The 22,985-nt window shown below is 40.1% G+C and overlaps 2 protein-coding genes across 2 annotated transcripts; both read right to left on the bottom strand.

The window, feature by feature from the left end:
* Window positions 1-1,010: 1,010 nt before the first annotated feature.
* On the bottom strand, window positions 1,011-1,957 carry LOC149836804 (homeobox-leucine zipper protein HOX6-like). Its single transcript, XM_090007128.1, has one exon. It carries the CDS (start codon window positions 1,880-1,882, stop codon window positions 1,298-1,300), a length of 585 nt encoding a protein of 194 aa, XP_089863254.1. The 5' UTR covers window positions 1,883-1,957; the 3' UTR covers window positions 1,011-1,297.
* A 17,529-nt stretch (window positions 1,958-19,486) lies between these two features.
* LOC149836803 (uncharacterized) lies at window positions 19,487-22,494 on the bottom strand. The gene is made up of 3 exons (XM_090007915.1): window positions 22,365-22,494; window positions 21,474-21,837; window positions 19,487-20,240 (listed from the first exon to the last, which is right to left on the bottom strand). Exons 1-3 carry the CDS (start codon window positions 22,492-22,494, stop codon window positions 19,487-19,489), a joined length of 1,248 nt encoding a protein of 415 aa, XP_089864041.1.
* Window positions 22,495-22,985: the final 491 nt, after the last annotated feature.

Raw genomic sequence — 22,985 nt, 5'->3', positions numbered from 1 at the left:
TCATGCCATGAAAGAAGGTTGCTTCGGTTTTGTTTCACTACAAGAAACGAAGCAAAAGGGATCTTGCTTCTCTTCACAAATTTCCTTCTTTTGCTTCCTCTTATTAATAGTTTTCTGTTTATTACAAGTGGAAACTGATGCCTGGTCCAGAGATCTACCGCACTGCAAAGTTCTATCAAGCTATAGTTGTTATGATGCAATGTGATGGAACACTTTTAGTATGCTGCTGCACCTGATCACCTTTCATCTTTGGGGTACAGAGGGGCCCAAGCAATGATGGAGGGCGATCATAGCAGAGCACTAAAAGTGTGCAATTACATTGCACCTGATCCTCCCTCAGTTGTTATGCCTAATGTAGTAAAACCCTGAAGCCTCCCCCCTTGGCTACCAAGAAGCCTGCTTCTTCGACTTTATGGCAAGGGATGCACATAAAGTGACCCAACTAGTTAGGTGCACGGAGCCCATGTGGGTGTTTATAGTTTAAGTTGGACCATGAGTTTGTTATTTTCAATCTTCTTGGACTACAGACACGCGAGCGCGAGCGCACACACACACACGAGCAACCACTCATCCTATCACCTTAATTTCGGTTGCTCTCTTGTTAGAACCCTTCAAAAAAGCATTGTCCTGAGTGTTTTTTGCTTGATCTGAAAAGCAGTAGAAGTGTTTATCACAGTTTGCATAGTAAAAACATGCATTAGATTGGGTATTTTCATGCTGAAATATGCTTGTTTAGAGAGATAAAAACCAATGGTTGATTTCATACTAAAACTTGATAGTAAAATACTAAAATATTCAAGTTTTTTCATTAAATCATTTCAATTCAAACCATATTTTTTAGTAAATAACCAATATTAATAAATACAATTATTGGTTTTGATCAATTAAAAAAATACCTGCAACTATTATTTTCAGAGCTGCTTTTGTGTGTGTGCGCGCGCCCGCAGAGAGAGAGAGAGAGAGAGAGAGAGAGAGAGAGAGAGAGAGAGAGAGAGAGAGACCTCACTTCAGCAAAAAGAGAATTCGTATTTACAATCTTTTTATTTCATTGACAACTCAGAGTGGTTGTTCCATTCTCTGGGTTGCTTCTCTAAAGATTCCCACCTATTTAAACAAGACCAACAGCAGAATATATACCAGAAAAATGACCATACGAATAGGCTACCATATATATTATCTGTTAAGTCACGCCTTCAGTTCTCTCTCCCCGTCTTTTTCTTCACACGTAGCGTGACATACAGCTACATTCACACATCAATTACACCAAGGATACGTTATTCCCACAGCCATCAACTGCCTAGAAGAGATCATAGAACTGCAATTTCCCATGTTGCTGGCTCTCAAACCCCACTAAGCAAGCATACAAGTCTTCCATCGTAACCGCACCGTTCTCCATCTTCATACCACCACCAGCACCTTCTTCTTCATACTTTCCATTACTTTCTTCACTAGTCTTTCCTTGAAGAGATCCACATTCATCATCAACGCTTTGGATCTGTATTCCACAGTTGTTCTTGAGAATCTCTCTGGCATTCTCAAGTTCATTACCGAGCCTTGCTACCTCCTTCTCCAACCTCCTCTTCTCCGAGACAACGGACTCCATCTGGAGCTTGAGCGCGTTGTAATCGAGTTCGAGCCGTTGCGTCTTCCACCTCGCCCGCTTGTTCTGATACCATATTGCCACCTGCCTGGGGTGCAAGCCCAGATCGTAGGCAAGCTGGACCTTCCTTTGTGGCTCCAGCTTTTTCTCCAAGCTGAAGCTCATCTCCAAGAACTTGACTTGATCTTCAGTGAGCCTCTTCTTGTATGGCCTTGGTGGCTGCTCTTTTGCGAAGCAACCCAGTAAGGATTCGCCACGAGTCTTCTTCTGATAGGCATCCATTATGCAATTTCCTTAGAATGGATGAATGAACTATTATAGAGAGAGAGAAAGAGAGAGAGAGAGAGAGAGAGAGAGAGAGAGAGTAGTGGCGGTGTGGGAAGAGGATAAAGGGAGTGGGAGGGGGACTAGGTGACCTTGATGAGCGTGGGATTCACGTGGGGGTCGGACCCAGCCTGTTTTGATTTGAAATGCTCCCACAGTTCTGAGGGAGAGGGAGGATCAGGTGCAATCACATTGCACACTTTGAGTTTGCAGTTGTGCCTGACTGCCCTCCAGCTTTGGGGTACAGTCTATCAGCTGTGGAGCCCAACACAGATGAAGGGCAGGTGAGGTGCAGCGATACACTAAAGTGTGGAGTGAGATTGCACCTAATCGGCCGTCGAGTGGGGCCGGGGATGGAAATCAGTGCAAGAAAGGATCGTCTGTATGTGACAGATTACGTGTATCTAGTATAGTACACTGGTGGGTGTCACAGTGATATTATGTCAAGTCATGTCGTGTGAAGGGGAACCACATCCACCCCCCCCTTCCCCTTGTGCCAACTTGTGTTGGACATGTCATGCTGAGCTACCACCACCCCCTCTCTCTCTCTTATCTGATATATTTTTAGTCTTTTCCCCTTATGGAATCAAGCTTCGATGGGGGCATAAGTTTGGCCAATTTGTTAGATTGTGATGTTTGAAACACAAGTTGGGGGCTCTTTTTCTTTTTGGTATATGCCATTCTTTTCACCTTCCATCAACCCCAACTCCCCCTTTTACTTTCTCTTCACCGTATGTTGGTGGCGTCTGTATTCTCTTGTTGATCCCGTGGGAGCCTCTTGACTTGCTAGAGAGAGAGAGAGAGAGAGAGATCGTTTTGAAGGAAGAGACGAGCCAACAGCCCAAGTCTGAACTATGGGCTGCCCGTTTGGTTTGGCTCGTAGCGTGTCATAGTCATAGGAATACTGTAGGTTGTATCATTATTGTGGGAAACGTTTGTGTGATTCTTTGCGTATGGATCGCCGGATGCGCCATGCTACGTTTTTGTTTCTTTAATCCATCGCAACGACTAGTTGCTGAGGAAGGCCAATCAGTTTTAATAAAAATATAATTTAAAAAGAAATAAAAAATGGGAAGAGGATGTCAAGCACGTTGTTGTTATTGGCCAGTCCAATATATGATGACCAATGTGATTTTTTGTAATCATCAGGGCAGAGAGTCATACACTATACTCGATCGTATGCTTTCGGTTTATAAGCGACGAAAAAGTATAAATAATTAGGGCTACGATTGGCGAACATAGGGGGCTCGTTTGGAAGTAGGGAAATGATCGGAAATTTTTTGATGGAAGATAAAAAAAAAAGTACAAAATTTTAAAATATTCTAGATAAGAGAAAAACGTTCACATGATTTTTTTTAATCCAAGTTTTTCACATGAACAAGTCCTCTCGCTGGAAATCTTGAAATTTTTTATACAACAAGCTGTTCTCTCTCTCTCTCCAATCCAATTTTCAGATGTTACACAAATGCTACAAATTTTTATATGTAAAATTTCATAAGTGAATTTCTCTTTTCATATATATGATATTTTTTTCTCACTTCTGAACACTGTCTATAAGGTCATTCTCTTTTTTCAAAAGAATGTATTTGATGACTTGTCAGTGTAAAGATAACATATTCAGATTCAGATCCGTGCCCACACTGCTCTAGACCTGAAACGGTCCACACGTCCATCAAGGAGAGTTAGGTTGTGATAGATTTTCTAATGAGTGTAGGATTTTATCTAATCAAGATTACCAAGAATGTAAAGACTCTAAGGTGAAAGTTGAGGAGTCCATAGTCAAGAGGGCATCAATTATGTAAACAATTATATAATGAATGATCCTCCTCTCAACATGATTTAGAGAGTGACAAAGTTTCATCATGGACATATGTTAATCTTAACCTAACCATGTTAAAAGGGGTGTCATTTCTTTGTATGGTGCACAGTTCCCATGTTGATGTTAGAATTTTCTTGGTGTCAGAGACGGTCGGTTCCATTTCCCTTTAGTTTCTCCAAGTGCAAGGTTCCCTGGTATGGCATCTGGTTCAGCTCCAAGTTCATCAAGTACGTCATCTCTCACCACCCCTAATCCCTCTATTCAGTTGAATGCCTTTTCGTCATTGGTACTGATCAAACTTGATCAACACAATTATCTGTAGTGAAGGTCTCAAATAGAGCCTAGTATATTTTTTAAAAATCTCATCAAATATGTTGATGGATCAAGCCCCTTCTTGATAATCATGCCACCCTCTTGATCAGTGTATCACTATAGGACACAGATTAAGCTGAATCCAGAATATATGGTATGGAAAAGAGGAGATCAACTTGCTCTTAGTTGGATTCGGGCTACTTTTACCAAACCTGTGTTGGGGACTATCATTAGAATATCCTCAGCACGAGAGGCTTGTGCCACATTGGAAAGAGCATACTCCTCCCAGTTGAGTGTTTGAATCCTGTAGTTAAAAAAAGGACATACAAGATGTTCAAAAATAAGAAAAAATATATCAAAGTACTTGAATCACATTAAGTTTCTGGCTGATTTCTTGTGTGCTATATTGAATCCATATTTGATGAAAATTTAGTTCACTACACTTTAAATGGTCTCTCTCAAGGGATTATGAAAGTTTTGTCACTTCTATCACTGCTAGAGGCTCCTTATCTATGTTTGTAGAACTTTATGAACGGTTAAATCAAGAAAAGAGATTGTAGATGATAAACAAACAACCACTTCAAGAAGATTCATCTGCCACAACCTTCTTTTTCCAAAGAGGACGTGGAAGAAGTGGCCTCTTTGAAAGAGGTAGGGGATGATCTAGAGGGGGTGGATGGTTTACTAGGTTTTAGACCAAAGATAACGAGAATCAAAACTAGTGACCTCCTCGGAAAGAGAGAGCTAAGCATTTGTCAGTTTTGTGAACATCGTAATCATACAATCCGAACATATTATGATATTCCTAAGGCGATTGTTGCCACAACTTTTAATAGCATGCAAGACTCATCGTGGTACCCTGACACAAGAGCCACCCACCATGTTACTGTTGATGATCAAGGTGTTACTAACAAAAGTGAATATCAAGGACCAGAAGGTGTTATAGTAGGAAGTAGATCGCACATTCCAATTTTTAGTTCAGGTAATCTTTTTCTATCGGTTGGGAATAAAACTTTCTTACTAAATAGAGTTCTTCATGTTCCCTCTATTAAAAAAAATCGCTTGTCAGTAGCAAAGTTTACAAGAGATAATCACTACTTGTTTCAATTTGATGTTAATGGATTTTGTGTAAAAGATCAACAGAGCATGACTACTCTCCTAAAAAAACTGAGTAAAGGAGGTATTGGTCGGTTGGACAACATGAAAAGGAGCACGAGTCTCCTATAGTTAGTTTTGCTAAAGTTGACAACATAGTGACAAAAGTTTTTATCGGTAATTTTTGTTTTTCAAAAACTCGTGAGAAATTGAAAAAATTCTATAAATCTTGCATTTTTGGGGCAAAATCTCGGTAATAAAATTTTAATTAAAAAATATAAAAATTATTTTTTAAAAGAAAATAATAATAATTATTTAAAAATAAAAATATAGGATTTTTTTGCGATAAATAGCCATTTAAAATGTAAATATCGTGTTTAAATTGCGGTATTTATGTTTTTTCATAAATCTCACAAGAAATTGCCGTTTTAAACTTTTAGGCAATTTCTCGCGATATTTCTCACATTGGTTGACGATAATAAATTTAGATTTTTTGATGAAGTTTGGCATTGTCGTTTGGGTCATCTTGGTTTTAAGTTATTGTTAAAACTTGAGAAACATAACTCTATTTTATTTTCTGATAATAAATATGCATTATGCTCATCGTGTGACATAAGCAAATTTCATAAGTTACCTTTTGGTAAGGTTGAATTTTCGGCACAAGCTTCCTTGGAGCTCATTCATGCATACCTACAGGGCCCTGCTTTTGTGCCATCTTGTGAAGGGTACAAGCTTTATCTATTGCTAGTTGATGATTTTTCAACATTTTCATGGTTGTTCCCTTTGTTAAAAAAGTCAGGTGCCTTCTCATGTTTCATAAATTTACAAAATATTGTTGAAAAGCAAATTGTTGGTCAAATCAAGATTTTCACAATGATGCGGGTGGAAAGTTTGTCACTGAAAAGTTTATCAATTTTTTGAATGATAGTGGTATCAAAAGACAGTGCCTTGTCCTCACACCCTAAAACATAATGATGTGGTAGAAAGGAAACACCAACATATAGTTGAAACAAATTTGACTTTTTTGTTTTATGCATCTTTGGATAAAAAAAATTGGGTTGATGCATTCAGAACTACTGCCTATTTGATTAATTGTGTCCCTAAGCCAAACCATAGTCACAAGTCCTCATATAAACTCCTTCTAAAGCATATCTCTGGTTATGAGCATCTACATTTTTTTGGATCCGGTTCCTTATACCAAGTCTAAACTTGACCCAAAGTCCAAACCCTGTGTTTTTTAGGTTATGGTTATAATTATTAGGGTTATCTGTGTTATGACCTTGTAACCAAGAAAATGTTTGTCTCAAGGCATGTTGTTTTTTATGGACACTTTTTTATGCTGAAAAATGAGAACTTCTTACTTCCCAAGAAGTGTCTGCCAGTCAACAGACCCATTTACCTAAGGATCCTACAACCAGTAAAACTCCAGAAAAGAACTGTGAGAATACTCCCATACTTTTGCCTAATTCAGTTTTGTTACCCAGTGTGGTTACACAACAAGAGGTTGTTCATCCCGACGATCCTTCTCTTGAAATAGGTTTCCCACACTTACCTCAAGATCTGCCATGGCATGATTTAGAAACCCAATGACTCTACCATCCTGCCAAATCAATGATCAATATGGGCATGCTCTTCCATCTAACTCTGGGTCCCAGGTATAAACCTTGTCCTTGACTTGTCCCATCAAAACCCTGTCATAACACATCATATGGTTACCAGATCTCAAGATGGAACCCTAAAACCAAAGTTGTTTTTTAGATCTAAATATCCTATATCCTTTTTGAGTGAGTTCAATGAGGAAGAACATGAACCTTATTTGTGCAGGTAAGCTCTTATTGATGTCAAGCAATGGAAGAAGAAATTCATGCTTTTTATAAAAACTAAACTTGGTCCTTGGTTCCTCTCGATAAAACTACTAATTTGGTTGGATGTAAATGGATCTACAAAATTAAAAGACTTGTTGATACATCCATAGTCAGATACAAAGCATGTCTTGTAGCCAAGGGCTACAGTCAGCAGGGGGTGATTGACTACTTTGAGACCTTTAGTTTTCTAGTCAAACCTGCATAAGTAAGGATGGTCCTATCAATTGCAGCCAGTTTGTGTTGGCCAATTAATCAGTTGAAAGTAAATAATGCTTTCCTCCTTGGCCTTTTGAATGAAGAAGTGTATATGAGTTAGACACATGGGTTTGAAGACTAGAGTCATCCTAACTATGTGTGCAAACTCAATCACACACTTAATGGGTTGAAGCAAGCGCTCATGATGTGGTTTGAACATTTGCGTACTTATTTGAAAAAATTGAGATTCACTGAATCGAAGGCAGATTCATCATTATTTGTCTTACATAATTATGAAGAACATATGTTTGTTTTAATCTATGTTGACAATATTATCATTATAGGAAACTCAACTACAAATATAAAAAATATTATTCAAGATTTTGGGCATGAGTTCTCCATTAAAGACAAACCCTCTGCATTATTTCTTGGGATAGAAGTTCTTTATGAGTATGCAAGAACCATGTTGTGCCAGAGAAAATATATTTTTGATCTCTTGGTCAAAAAAGGTATGACATATTATAACCCAGTAGTAAACATAGTTGTACCAAATGTAGTTCTGTCAAAATATGAAGGTCAACTTCAAGAAGATGCCACACAATACAGAAGTATCGTTGGAGCATTATAGTATGTCACATTTATTAGAGCAGATATAACACATTCAGATAATAAAGCCTCTCAATTTATGCATGAACCTAGTCAAGATCATTAAGCTCATATCAAACAGATTCTGTGTTATTTGAAGGACACAATTAACCTGGGTCTATAAATTAAAAAGTCTTTCTCTTTTTTATTATTTGTTTTTGCTATTGCTGATTAGGCTGCCTTGACAATCATAAATTTATGAGCAAATACTTGACCTTTTGGAAACCAACTTACTATCTGGGAGCTCAACTAAACAACGTATTGTTGGTAGGTCCAACATAGAAGCAGAATATAAAGCAATTGCTAGTGCATCATCAGAACTAATTTGGCTGAAGCAACTATTGTCAGAGCTGGACGTCCCATCCTGTGAAGATCGCTTATTATGGTGTGATAACCTGAAAGCCGTATATGTTGCTGCAAATCCCGTTTTTCGAGCTTGAGCCAAACACATCAAAATTGATTATCACTTTGTGCAAGAAAAGGTTGCCAGTAATGAAATTCATGATCAATTTATTCTATCGATCTCAAGATCAAGCTGTAGATATTTTAACTAAGCCACTTTCAAGGCCTACATTCATTTATTTAAGGGATAAGCTCAACCTCATGGAGGTCAGCTTGAGGGGGCGTATAAGGTTAACATATTTATATTCAGATCCTGGTCCACACTACTCCATACGTGGACCGATCCACATGTCTATCAAGGAGAGTCTGAAAAAGTTGAATAGATCACACACATGCAATCTTCACTCCCCTCTCTCTCTTAGATCACACAAAAACTTTATGTGGTTCGGTCTATGAAGAAGACCTACATCCACAAGCCTATACAAGCCATATCTAATATTTTTACTAACTGCCAGGGTTAGGATTACATGCCGATTTATGCAAGGTCGCAGATGATAGAAAGAGATTTCAAACTTTGTGTATTTGTTTTCAGCTTGTCATTATTCGCAAAATCTTGACATTTTGTGGTTCCTTTATCTGTATTTACAAAATCAAATTTGTTACTGTCTTTATCTAGTTGACAGTTAGTAGCTTGCCAAATAGAGTCCTCAAAATCTCAATTTCCTTGATATCAAAATTCCCATAAAAAAAGTGTTAGGCTATGATAGATTTTCTAATGAGTGTAGGATTTTCTCTAATCAAGATTACCAAGAGTGTAAAGACTCTAAGGTAATAAAGATTTGCAGAGTCCATAGTCAAGAGGGCATCAATCATGTAAACAATTATATAATGAATGCTCCTCCTCCGCTCAACGTGATTTAGAGAGTGAGAGAGTTTCATCATGGACTTAAGTTAATCTTAACCGAACCACATTAAACATGGTGTCATTTCTTTGTATGGTGTGTATACGGTTCCCAAGGTGACATCTGAATTTTTAAATTCATCCAAGCTAAAGTCCCTCTTGTGGACGTTGTGTTCATGAACATGGTTAAATCAACCTGTTTTGGAACAGGATCCACTCGTCCCTACTTCATATACACCTAATGTCATACCTACCCCTTGTGAGATATCTTTGTTGCAATTTGTTTTCTTAAAATCTTAAACTATAGATGAAGCCAACATAATCGATTGACCTTTGGATTATTTTCAATAAAAAGTATGAATTTTTAAATCATATTTTTTTGTGTTTTTACAGCAATTGATTTTAAAATTGCCATAAAATCCTGCACACATAAGATTTTGAGTGATTAGAACACTGATCTTTTCTAAATGAAGCATCTAGATCACATTTACTGGGTCAGATTTGATAAAAACAACCAGCAAGAATGAATCTCATAAGGGTAAGACATTAGGATAGTGGGATGGGGATAAGTAGATGTCATTCCTCCCAAATTGTTATTCAAGGCACAAACCTTTGTTGTCTTACATTAAACTTTCTGACGTACACCAATGGGGCCTCTGCTTGTTTGGTAGGAGCAGTGAGTGCACGTTATCTTGTGTTGAGATGTTGCAAGTTCCAACCCCAATGGAAACAGATCAGGCCATTTGACAAATGAGGATTACTGTCATGAGCCTATTTCTTCCAATGGGCCAGTGCGACGGGACAGTCCTTCCTTACCGCCACAAGCCTATTTGTCAGCTCGCTTGCCAATCACGGAAGCTTGTAATCATAGTGCAAGATAGCAAGAAAGAATAGAGGGAGAAGAATTGCAATCACAAAAAACAATCACAACGAGGGTGAACAAAAGAAAGCTCAACGTATTTAATTCATTCATAATTTTGCCTGAGGGCTATTACAGTTCAAGTATACAGGTTGCCCCTTCAGAGTATTGATTCACTTGAACCAGGCAACTTACATCAGACTCAACAAAAGCAAAACAGACTCTAAGCGCAACTTTACAATTTAACTCGCAAGGGAACACGCTCCCCCCTTCAAATCATGCACCATCCTCGGCGTCGTCTGTTTCATGGTAAGCCCTGACTTCAGCCGGGTAATGGTTGTTCATTCGGAATACAGGCACCCATGTTGGTTCCGTTGTTTCCTCCCACTGCACTAGATATTTCTTTGCTTCGCCCAAGTAGTTGACCTTGTGACGAAGGATCTTACTGATGTATTTCTCGGCCCATTGTGTTGTCGGGGCCCTCTTGGATCTCCATCATCTGGATGGAACTGCTAGAGGTTGAACACATGAAACACCGGGTGCACCTTGAAGTTTGGAGGCAACTCCATCTTATACACCAGCTTGCCCACCTTCTTTGTGATGGTGAAGGGTCCTTCATACTTTCTAAGTAGTTCGTGGTGCCGCCCACGGAAGATGCATGTGCGCTCTGGATATAACTTCACCAACACTTGGTCCCCATCTTGGAACCCAGCGGGCCGACGATTCTTATTCGCCCACTTCTTTATTCTTTTTACTGTCTTGTGTAAGAATGACTTTACCAACTCATTCTATTTGTGTCAGTCGCGAACAAACTGATAGGCAAAGAATGGCCTTCCCTTTCCTTGTGCAACAAGAGTGTGTGGGTTCAGTGGATGTTGTCTCGTAGCTATCTCAAACGGGTTGTGGTCTGAAGATTCGTTCTTCTGCAGATTGTAACAAAACTGTGTCACGTCGAGGAGCTTCACCTGATTTTTTTGATTGGCACTAACAAAGTGCCTAAGGTACTACTCAAGTATCATGTTGATGCACTCTATCTGCCCATCTGTCTGCAGATGGAATCTTGTTGAAAACAACAAATCAGAGCCAAGTAGCCAAAATACTTCACGCCAGAACTTGCCTGTGAAGCGAGAATTGCGATCACTCATAATGCTCTTTGTTATGCCCTAGTGCTTCACCACATGCTTTATGAACAACTTTGCAGAGAACTCCTTAGAAGCTGAGATGAAGGTGACATACTTTTAGAAACGATCCACCACAACCAAAATAGAACTGAGGCCCTCTTCCTTTGGCAGACTAACAATGAAGTCCATGGAGATGCTATCCTAAGGACGTTCTGAAATTGGTAGAGGCTTAAAGAGACCGGCAACCTTTTGGTTTGTCTCCTTATCTTGCTGGCAGATGAAGCATGTCCGCACATACACCTCAACATCGTCTCTCATTTGCGGTCAATAGTAATTGCACTCAAGGAGTGCTAAGGTTCGCTCCAGACTAGGATGGTCGGCCCATAGTATGTCATGGCACTCCTTAAGCAGTTCTCGACGGAGGCTTCCTCACCACGGCACTAAGAGGCATCTATCTTTTGTCATGAGGAAGCCATCCTGTAGCCAAAATCGTCAAGTCTTCTCTGCCTGCGCCAGAGAAACAAGGTGTTGTGTTGTCGGATCCTGTTGCATCCCTTCGCGTATGCAACTCAAAAATGTGCCCTCCAAATGCACTTCAAAAGGCTCCACGCGCGCAGCTGCCAGTTCAGTCCTGCGACTCAGAGCATCCACAACAACATTAGTCTTTCCAACCTTGTACTCCAAGGCAAAGTCAAACTCAACCAAAAACATCTGCCACCGAGCTTATTTGGGCGTCAACTTCTTCTTTATCTGAAAATAGCTCGTGGCCACATTGTCCGTCTTGACGACGAACTCGGCACCCAAAAGGTAGTGTCGCCAGGTCCTAAGGCAATACATGATGGCGGTCATCTCACGTTCATGCATCGTATGACGCCTCTCTGCATCTTTCAGCTTCTGACTCTCATATGCAATCGGATGAGCCTCTTGCATAATAACTTCGTCAATAGAAAAGTTTGAGGTGTCTGTGTGGACCTCAAAGGATTTTGAGTGATTAAGCAATCACAGCACTGGCTCCCTCAGTAAGGCTTTCTTCAAGCCATCGAAGGCATCTTGGCACGCTCTTGTCTAGAGCCATACCTGATTCTTCTTTAACAAATCTATGAGGGGTGAAACAATGAGGGAATAGCCTTCAATGAAACGTCGATAGTAGTTTGTCAAACCAAGGAATGACCGTAACTCTGGCACTTTGCTTGGCGGAACCCATTCCTGTATAGCCCTTATCTTCTGCCCATCCATGCGTAGCACACCACGGCCCACAACGTGGCCAAGAAAGTTGATCTCTTTCTGCCCGAAGAGACACTTCTCTTGTTTGACACAGTGGTCATTCTCTTTCAGTGCCTGAAACACTGTTCGCAAGTGACCGATCTATTATTCCACAAAAAAATGACCCCGTCGATAGCTAGTCGGGAGGTTAGGCTCATTCTCAATCGTAGTATAGTTCATGTAGCATCCTAACCATGATGGTTCTTAACCATCTATGATCGTTTAGAGTCTCCAACCACTGTGTGAGTGTAACTCTAAGTCATAGGTTAAGTTCAACACACAGACCCATATTCTCAAACTCATATTTCACTCATTCTCTCATGAGTAATATCGTGAAATGATCATGACAGATCTCATATTTTAATCTCAAGATGACATTAAAACTCATAATAAGCACGCAACGATGTAGAGTCTCCACATCGTTAAATCACCGATGGCTCACTCTCCATGGTGGTTGCACTGTTGCCGCGTACCAGGTAGCCCGTATCACAAGTCACCACTTTCAAGATTTAAGAGGTTATGCATGTTAATCTCAATATATTCATTCATACAATATGAATAGAATAAAAATTGGACTCAAGTCTAAACACAATCGCATCGCAATGCATGTCATTAGCAGTTTATTACATAGATATGTTATCACAAAATAATCTTTCTAACATGCATGGCATACAATAATTAACATGTATTCCACAATTAACATGGGTGTGCAATCATCTCATAGTATCATGCATGGTCAATTTATGCATATTATTTTTACACTTAAAACTTATCATGCTAATCATGTTAATTCACAACAAATAACATGCAACGTAAAGAAGTTTATTCACAACTAAAATTACTTATAATATCCCTTACCTCGAGTGTAAATATTGTGCTCTAATCGTAATCGAGTCTCAAGATGCTCTAATAGTATGATTTGGTCATTACACATTTGTATTCGTATTAATGCACAAAACCTTTTATATTATAATAAAATTACCAAAATACTCCTCTTCAATTGACTCATGAGTCTTCAATTTTTGTATCCCTGTTTTGAATAAAACTAGTAGACAGACAGATTCCCCTCGGTGATACGAGTCCAACGCACCAAACCTCACTCAGTTCTGAGTTCATAGTGTGAAGTTATGTCCAATTTACCAAAATAGATTTTGAATACCCACATGGGCATTTCGGTTATTTCAAAATTATTTTCATACTTCAAAAATAACTCACAACCAGTTCCAGGTCCATTTTTTATTTGGATCCAACATTGTCTAACTAGATCTAGACACCTTACTGATCTGGATCCAGAACCGTCTGATTGGATCTAGACTCAGTTCTTATCTGGATCCAGAACTGATCTAATCATATCTTGTTTTGGTTCAGATCCAGAACTGATCCGAACCAGATCCAGTTCTGTTTTGGATTTAAAACAGTCAGTCTGGATACATACTCATATTTCTCTAGATTCAGTTTTGTTTGGATCTGTCCAGATTGACTAAATCCAGATTAGGTCTAGTCCAGATCAAATCAAAATGGATCTGAGACCCTATCAGACCGAACTGGTTTGGTCTAACCCGGTTTGATCCAAACTTGTTCGGTTTGAACCGACTCAACCAAAACCGGTTCGGCCAGAACCAGTTTGTTTTGAACCGGTTTGACCAATACTCTTTTTTTTTATGAAGAACCATGTGGTTCGGTTTAGGTGCGACCCGGTTCACACCCAGACTGAACTAGCCCCCTTTTTTTTTATGCCGACTTGGTCTAGGTGCGACCCAGACCAGCACTTTCGGTCTGGGTTACTCCCAAAGTGACCCGGTTCGGTTTGGGTCACACCCGCACCAAGCCAGTCCCCTTCTTTAAACTCTAACTAACGCCCCTTTTGTCTTTCTCTTCTTCTCAAACAAAGAGGGGTCGGCCGCCAGAGCCAGCCCTCTCTGACCTTCTTTGTGGCAGAGGGTCCGGCCACCGGCGTCGGCCGACCCTCTCTCTCTCTCTCTCTCTCTCTCTCTCTCTCTCTCTCTCTTGTAATCTTCTTTTTTTTTTTTCTGCAGCTTCTCTGGCAGCCATGGTTGTCGGCTCCCTTCGCTCGGAATAGAAAGGAAAAAACGAAGATGAAGAAGATGGAGATAGAGAAGAAGGTTACCTCGTTGTCGTAGGCCGAATTTCGGTAAGCTCTCAACTTCTTTTTTTTATTTATCGTTGCTCTCCCTCTGTCGTTCTCTCTCTCGCTCTTGATAAAGGATGGAGGAAAAGGGCCTGAGTGAGGGTTTTTATAGCCCTCACGCAGGGTGAGGGGGATGAGGATAAACCTCACCCCCTCCCGTAGATTATGGGGGTGAGGTTTATCCTCACCCCTTTTTGGTTTATGGAAGGCGGTTCCCCCATTTGGGGGAACCATCTCTTCTCTTTTTTTTTCTTCGAGGTTTTCCTCTCCAACGAATACATCAGAGGGGGATTTACAAAAAAGAATTTTAAGATTAAGCCTCCATCAAATATATGATACCACCCACATATAAATCAGCATATTTAAGCAAATTTAACCCTCAATATGAATATTCCTTGGAGAAAAGAGTTTTTTTAGCATAGCAGGTTAAGAGATTTAATCAACATGAAAAAAGAGATTCACTTTTCTTCAGCATTACACATCATATGAAACAAAAGGAGTTTTGAAGCAGCATGAGATGTTCTCAGATAAAACCAAACACTCAGAAAAAAAAGACATGCTTTTTATTCATTATTAGCACAGATAAATGTCACTGGAGAAAAACAATATAGAGAGAGAGAGAGAAAAAGAGGGAGTGACGACAACAGAGAGGAGAACTGGCAAGGGAGGAGGACTTTGTCAAAAGAAGACGCTGCGATGAGTAGGACGCTGACGAGTCATCTCTCCCTAGTTGCAGCTAAGCGAAAAAGGGGTGAGAGAGGAGAGGGTGGTGTATGTTCCCCCCCCCCCCCCCCCGATGATTCACTGAATCCCACGTCTATGTTCGGGGCTTTGAATGAGCACCACGTATACAAGCACATGGGGCTTGTATTCTTGTGTATGTTGACATCACTAAGCAATGGAGTCTGGTGTGGTTGCAAAGACTTCAGTACCCTTTCTTGCCATTCTTCTCATAAAGTGATGGTTTGAGAAAATAACAAAAATGCCCTTCATTCAAAAAAGAAAAAACAAACTGTTCAAAAAAAGGACAAACATGTCCTCCATCCAGAAAGTCGAGGATGATGTTGACTCTTCAAAGTCTTCTTCTTTCTCCGTAAAACACTGTAAAACCCTTTCTCTCTCTCTAGAGAAGAAATCAAGGGAGGCAAAGAGTTCTCCCTGGAGAAGGCCCAACCACCTCACTCTCTCTCCCTTCTCTCTCTACTTCTGTGTACATCCAACAGACGATCTTACATTGCTCCATCAAACACCGACTGACCTGCACATTGACTGTAGCATCGTTCAACTTGATGAGTTGTGGAGCTTGATTCATAGTTTTTGCCCTTACAGGAGGGGGTTCGGGGGCTCCTCCCAGCGTGGGTAACATCATTCAACTTGATGAGTTGTGGAGCCAAATTTTTTTGGGGCCTTCCAACAGCAATTTGTAGTATTATCGGGCTTTCTTACAATGATTTGTAGTATTTTTGGGTCTCCAACTAGCCTCACAACGATTTATAGTGTTATTCGGCTTTTCAACAACGATTTATAGTGTCTTTCGCAAATCGCTATAGTGATTTATAGTGTTTTTGGATCTCACTATAGCGATTTGTAGTGTCTCCCGCAAATCGCTATAGTGATTTATAGTGCTTTTGAATCTCACTATAGCGATTTGTAGTGTCTTCCGCAAATCGCTATATCGATTTATAGTGTTTTTGAATCTCACTATAGCGATTTGTATTGTCTTCCGCAAATCGCTATATCGATTTATAGTGTTTTTGAATCTCACTATAGCAATTTGTAGTGTCTTCCACAAATCGCTATAGCGATTTATAGTATTTTTGAATCTCACTATAGCGATTTGTAGTGTCTTTCACAAATCACTATAGCGATTTGTAGTGTTATTCAGTAAGCAAATCGTTGTAAATCGCTACCCGAATTAGGACAAACTTGTCAGAGCCATATCTCCCTAACCGGAGGTCATATTTCAAATCCATAAAAAGTGGTGTCTTTGTTATTGAGTCTAGTTTATTCTTGTAAATTTTAAGCAATTTTTATTGTCATTTCATTCCCCATTTTAACTAAAAACCATACCCTTATTATTTTGTGTTATTTGAGTTGCACAACACCATTCTCACTTGACATCCACATCTTGATTCTGGCATGCTCTTTGTTGGATTTTCCATTGATTTCTTCCAACCTTGCTTGGAACAAACATGTGTCTTTCTCACCACAACACCCTGTGCATTTTTTGACCACGACACCCGGGACCCGTGCCGTGGGGGAGCCCTCGGACCCCCCTCAAAAACTCTGAATCAAGCTCCACAACGAATCAAGTTGAACGATGCTACCCACGCTGGGAGGAGCCACCAAACCCTTCTCTTGTAAGGGAAAAAACTCTGAATCAGGCTCCACAACGAATCAAGTTGAGCGATGCTATCTACGTTGGGAGGAGCCCCCAAACCCTCCTCCTATAAGGGCAAAAACTCTAAATCAGGCTCCACAACTAATCAAGTTGAGCGATGCTATCTACGTTGGGAGGATCCCCCAAACCCTCCTCCTATAAGGGCAAAAACTCTAAATCAAGCTCCATAACTCATCAAGTTGAATGATGCTACCCACGCTGGGAGGAGCCCTCAGACCCCCCTTTCTATAAGGGTAAAAACTCTGAATCAGACTCCACAACTCTTCAAGTTGAATGATGCTATCCACGCTGAGAGGAGCTCTCAGACCCCTCTTCTGTAAGGGTAAAAACTCTGAATCAGGATCTACAACTCATTTAGTTGAATGATGCCACCCACGCTGAGATGAGCCCCCAAACCCTCCTCCTGTAAGGGTAAAAACTCTGAATCAGACTCCACAACAGTCAATGTGCAGGTCAGTCGGTGCTTGATGGAGCAATGTAGGATCTTCTGCTAGATGTGCACAAAAGCAGAAATAGAAGGGAGAGAGAGAGTGAGAGGGTTGATGTTCATGGCCTCCTCCAGGGGAGATTTCTTTCTCGGATAATCCTTCAGTGCAGAGACTGGGTCTTAAATAATCATCTTCGGGGCACTTAAGTCTTTACAACCACTCCTTTTCAAGAATCGTCATTTTTTTTTGCACCAATGGAGAAGAGGGTACTTAAGTCTTTGCAATCGCATCAAACTTCAACGCTAATTAATGCTGACAAACATGGGGATACGAGATGCACATGCTTACATACGTGGTGCTCTTTGGGACCCCGAACATGAGATGTAGCTAACTCCCCTGTTCGGGGGGGGGGGACATATAACCTGCTTCGGTGAGAGAGGGCTTCGTGCCCTGCCCAGAAAAAATTTCATTGAAAAGATTCCTCCACTCCACACACACACACACCCCGGTGAAGGAATCTTTCCTATAAAAAAAATCCTTTTTAAAAAAACTTTCTCAAAAAGAATTTTTCTTTCATTTGATAAGGTTGACGACCTATATCATTTTTCTTATATTTTTTCCACTTCCAAACGTGCCCTAAAGGTAATCTTCAAGAGCTTGTGTATCTTTGGCCGAGTATGTGCCAGAATTTACATGGAAAACAAGGAAAAGCTAGAGAGGACATAGGGGTGAGATGTGCAGGAAGCTATGTCAACGGACCAAAAAAGATCCAGATCTATCTTGGTCCTAGCCGTCCAACTGATGCATCTGGATGGCTAGGCTTAGTCCACATCCATGTGAGAATATGAGCTAATCATAGCGGTTGGTTAGACTTCTAGGATTGGATATAGGATGGATATCCCTTCATATGTGATGCGATTCTCACTTTAAATGGATACGGCTAGAAGGACAAAGGACATGTCATTCTTATGAATGTAGTTTTCTATTAATCAAATTCCAAAAAGCTTCGTCATAACATGTAAATTGTCGCTCGAATCAAGAGAAGTTGCGTACTAAATACATCAAAATAATCTTATGCCCTACAATAAGCACTTCTCAATTATTTCTTTCAATCTATTCCGAAAGCTACCTGCAAACCCCAATATTCTCTTTCGAGATCAACCTATTAACTAAAATCATAAAACAAATTAATAGAATATAAACACCAATTTTCCTATTGTCAAATATGCTATAGATTCTTAGGTGCTCATTATGGGTTAAGACCTTAAATCGCCCAAATATGACCTCTCTGCAGGACTTTTGGGCTATTCAAAAATCAATGGTTGGCAAAACACAAAATTTTGTGAATAAAAAATCATACATTTTTGTTAAAAAAATATGATCCAAGGAATTCTTGTTAAACCGTGTTGATTCCATCCATAAGGTCAGATTTGATCAAAACAACTTGGATCATAAGATTTAAGAGGGGTATAAAGATGGGGATGACATAGGGAATGAGTTCCACACAAAATGTAGGACGCAATGGCAGCAAAAACATGGGTTGTACCGGTTGGCCCAACACTTTAAGCTATGGATTTTAGTACCTTGTCAACGAGAATGCTGCTGAGTATTCAGTTAAATGCTATTTTCTTCAAGTCCTTTTTTCCTTTATGTTGATTTTCGCTTATACCAAGTAAATGGCCCTCATGCAAAAAAAATTTTGAAGATGATGGTCCTCATGCAAATTGATCCACAGCAGCAGAGAAGTGGAATATATCCTATTGAACCTAGCCGTTATCTCTCTTGAAAATGTGATGCACATCTCATGGGACATACAACCCCAAAAAAAAGAATAAGAAAGAACAAGACTATTAAGGTTGCTTCTCTCTGTAAAAGCAGAACAAGACTAGTATTAAAGTTTTTCTTATCTATGGTAGTGCAAGGATGATATATCTGATACTCTGGTCTTTGACCTGTTCTCATGAACTTCATAGCTATGACTTCAAACTTCTATTCTTTCTAACATATCTTTAGCTTCCTGTTAACAAAGGCCTTACTGAAATGTTCTGTTAGATCTCAATCTATATAGTTTCAGAAATGTTGCTCTTGGTACTCTTCCACGTACTTTGCATGTTGCACAACCAACATGTACATATATCATTTCGAGCATCTCTACTTTTTGCAGACATTAGTTGATAAAGATATTGGGCTTTGGCATTAGAAAAAGGCTTCCACTGTCACCAACACCAAGAAAATCCCTCGTTTCTCCTCCAGCCTCAAACTTGTGGGTTAGCATGTCACTCCTAACATTACGAGGCATACCACTCATACTGAAAGCCATGTTCTTGTGAAGACTATTGTACTCTTCTTGCAACCCCGCTGGTTGGCCTCCTAGAAGTGGTGCATCTTGATTCAGTGCAAATTTTCTGTGATTAAAAGCATCAGTTAGCGACATCGCACCCATCTCGGTTGCCTTCTGCAGCAATGCTGTTGCAGACATGTGAGCATGTTGAGTCTGTTGGTATGGGTTCATGATGTTGCTGCTGCTTTTGTTGTTGTTGCTGCTGCTATTGCAATGCATGGAAGTTGTGATGCCCATGTAGGTGCTGAATGATCTGTTGATTGCACTTGAAGATGATGTGCTTGTAAGACCTAAACCTGAAAGAGATGACCCACTTCCAAATTCCATCCCTTTGGTGGTTAAGCAATTACCGAAAATATTGGCGTACCCATCGAGCTGGTTGGAGGAAGTTATTTGATGCAAATCAGAGATAGAAAGTCCGGTGTCCATGGCATTGATCCACTGACTATCATTTCCTCGCATGAAGGGGGCAAGAGTGGAGGGAAGTGAAGCTTGCACTAGGAAAGGGTCTGGTGCAACTCTCGATGTCTCCTGGGCCAATGCATCACAGAATGCTCTGTGCGTTGTAAAGCTGTCTTTTCTGCAGATAAAACATCTATGGTTAGGGAAAGAAATGATAAAGAGCATAACACTTTCAATTCCACAATAGCGGCATGCAGATGCTGTTTTTTATATTTAAGTTAAGAAAAGAAAGCCAGCATTATACTTCGAACATGTTAAGCATGAGTATGATTCAAACTTTCTAGCTTCTAAGAATAGACTATATATACCGTAATTGGCCATCCAAGTAACTAGGGCAGAACAAGCTAGCTTGGGGCTCGAGCTCAGCTCGAACTCGTCCAACTAAGTAAACGAACCGAGCTTGATGAAGGGCTCAGGCTTGATGTACTTAATTGAGCTAAGGTCAAACAGGCATTTGAGCTCAATTAAGATTGATTAACTGGATTAAGCTTGACTCATACAAGAGAGGTAGGGGATATGTATTATTTATATTGAATAAAATGCCAAATAACAGGTCTGAAGTTTGCTTCATATAATAGAGGTGGAGAGTTCGACTCCCTCCCCCTTCACAAGGAGACTTTTGAAAAAGAAAAAAAAAATAAAGCTCAGTTCAAGCCGAGCCAAGCCTAGTTCAAGTTTGGCCCGAGCCAAGTTCGAACAAAGATGTTCAAACTCGGATTGTGGTTGAGTCAAACCGAGCTTGAACATGCTGTCGGGTGAATGAGCCAAGCACGAACAGCCCAAGCTTGGTACAAGCTTTATTCATGTGCACCACTACCTGTAACTCGAGCAAAAACCATGTGACGCGCATGCAGCGCATGACTCAGCGAGTCAAGTTCTTTATATTTGATTCTAAGAATATACAAAAATGCCATATATGCATGTATTGCTTTCACAATTGTGTGTGTGTGTATATATATGTTCCCTCACAAAACCCTTGTTTTCTCTATTTTATGAATATTTTTAATAAAATATGTAATCGCAACATGAGTCGGGCTACTGAACTGAGCCGCAGTGTCTTGTTGTTTCTAACAGAGTTTAGGTCCGAAACAACTTTTCATGACTCATTAACCCATTTAATGCATGATTCAGACGCAATAAGTTACCAAGTCAACTGGGTGAGTTTGCCAACCATGGTCTAGTTGCTTCAAAATGAAGGTAGCTTCTAGCTCATGTGAAGCCTGGAAAATATACATGCGTGACTGAAGCTACGCGTACGTATAGCTTTATTGTATCCAAAAACATGAACCATGCATGAAGGATAATAGTGAGTATCGACCTTGAGAATTGAGTACCACAATCACATATGTACTCTTTGGTTCCACAAGTCTTAGAATGTGCCTTCCAATCAGACTGAACAGCGTATCTCTTTGAGCACTTTTCACACTTCCACTTCTTATCTCCATGCTTTCTGCAGTAGTGCTTCTTGATCCCTGTGAGGTCACCGAGTGCCCTGGTTGGGTCATGGTGAACGCAGGTCTTCTCCGGGCACACATACACTCTCTTTCTTGGCTCTTTGCTGCTTCTCTGTCGAAGCTTCCATGGAAGGTTATGCCCGCGTCTGTGGAGCTGCAGGTTCTGATCTCTTTGGAAGCCCTTGCCACAGATCTCGCAAATGAATCGATTAGTAGTCATTAGCGCCTTCGGAGACAAAGCGATCACCTCCGCTTCCGGGTCTGTACCAAAAACAATAAGTTTAAACTTAAGTACAAAGTTCGATATAAGATTCCTACTACTTAAGGACCAAGATGTCTTCTGGGGATGCTGGTAAAAAACTAAAGGGTGCAACATTAGCACTCTAGCATGTGATAGCTCATCGCCATTGGCAGGTAGAATGGGACTCTTATCTTTATTCTCTTTCAATCAATCATTTCTCTCTGGTCTCGTACCCTCAAGTGGATGATTTCATCTCTGAATATTTCATTATTCCTTCAACTTGAGATCGATTCATATCACAAGTTACCAACTAATTATTAGATTATTATGTTTATTATAAAATATTTAAAACATTATTACTATGACCCCAAGCATGTTTAACTTCAGAGTCAATATGGAGCCTGTTCTGATGGTAGTTAGAGGTTGGGGAAATGAAAGGCGCCTTTGAATTTTTGTGTAGAGGGAGAGTAAAGCAAGCAAGGAAAAATAGAGAAAAAAAAGTGCTAAAAAAAGGAAAATTTTAAGGGGTTAGAGGGAAGAAGATTGCCTGGAGTGCCTGGAAGGTTTCTCTTTCTCTTAACTGTGCCATGCGGGGGATTGCTTGCATATGCAGCAAGCTCCGGAGCAAAACCACATATTGACGATGACAAAGCATTCTGTACTACTTCTCCCGACATCCCTTCCGAATTTCCTACCACTCTTTTGAGATCCCTATTCACCATGAACATCAAGGAACAAACGTGAAAACAGCTCACCATCAATAGTGCAATTCAAATCCTTCAGATCAAACGTGAGTAAGTAGAAAAAAAGAAAATGATGACAACCACTACATATGATATATAATCATATACATAGCAACAATAAAACAGCACACCCCACTTCAACTACTAATTCCTTGGCAAGCAGACAAACAGAAATCCCTCGAGTGCACATCACATCCGAGTGAAATTGTAAACCAGTAAAGTCTCAATTTGACAAATCCATAAAATATGTTTATACCTTATCTTTTGGCAGACGTGGTTTTTTACTCCCAGCTCCTCTATTACTAATGTTGTTTGCTTCTGATTTCTTGTAACGACGTTGAAACAGAAGAGAGAGAGAGGGTGGCGATGGATTAGGTGGAAGGGTGAAACTTGAAAGCAGTCGGTCTTCTCCTCCTCACTTAATA

Source organism: Nuphar pumila, chromosome 5, assembly GCF_984573655.1.
Source record: "Nuphar pumila chromosome 5, dmNupPumi1.hap1.1, whole genome shotgun sequence".
Lineage (NCBI taxonomy): Eukaryota > Viridiplantae > Streptophyta > Magnoliopsida > Nymphaeales > Nymphaeaceae > Nuphar > Nuphar pumila.
This window is presented reverse-complemented; position numbering and strand designations above follow the sequence as displayed.

Coding starts and splice junctions, on each gene's coding strand:
- LOC149836804 (XM_090007128.1), bottom strand. CDS start 1,882: ATGGATGCCTATCAGAAGAAGACTCGTGGCGAATCCTTACTGGGTTGC.
- LOC149836803 (XM_090007915.1), bottom strand. CDS start 22,494: ATGTCGGGAGAAGTAGTACAGAATGCTTTGTCATCGTCAATATGTGGT. Junction 21,838..22,364: donor AAACCTTCCAGGCACTCCAG/GCAATCTTCTTC, acceptor TTTTTGGTACAG/ACCCGGAAGCGGAGGTGATC. Junction 20,241..21,473: donor AAGACTTGTGGAACCAAAGA/GTACATATGTGA, acceptor TTTTATCTGCAG/AAAAGACAGCTTTACAACGC.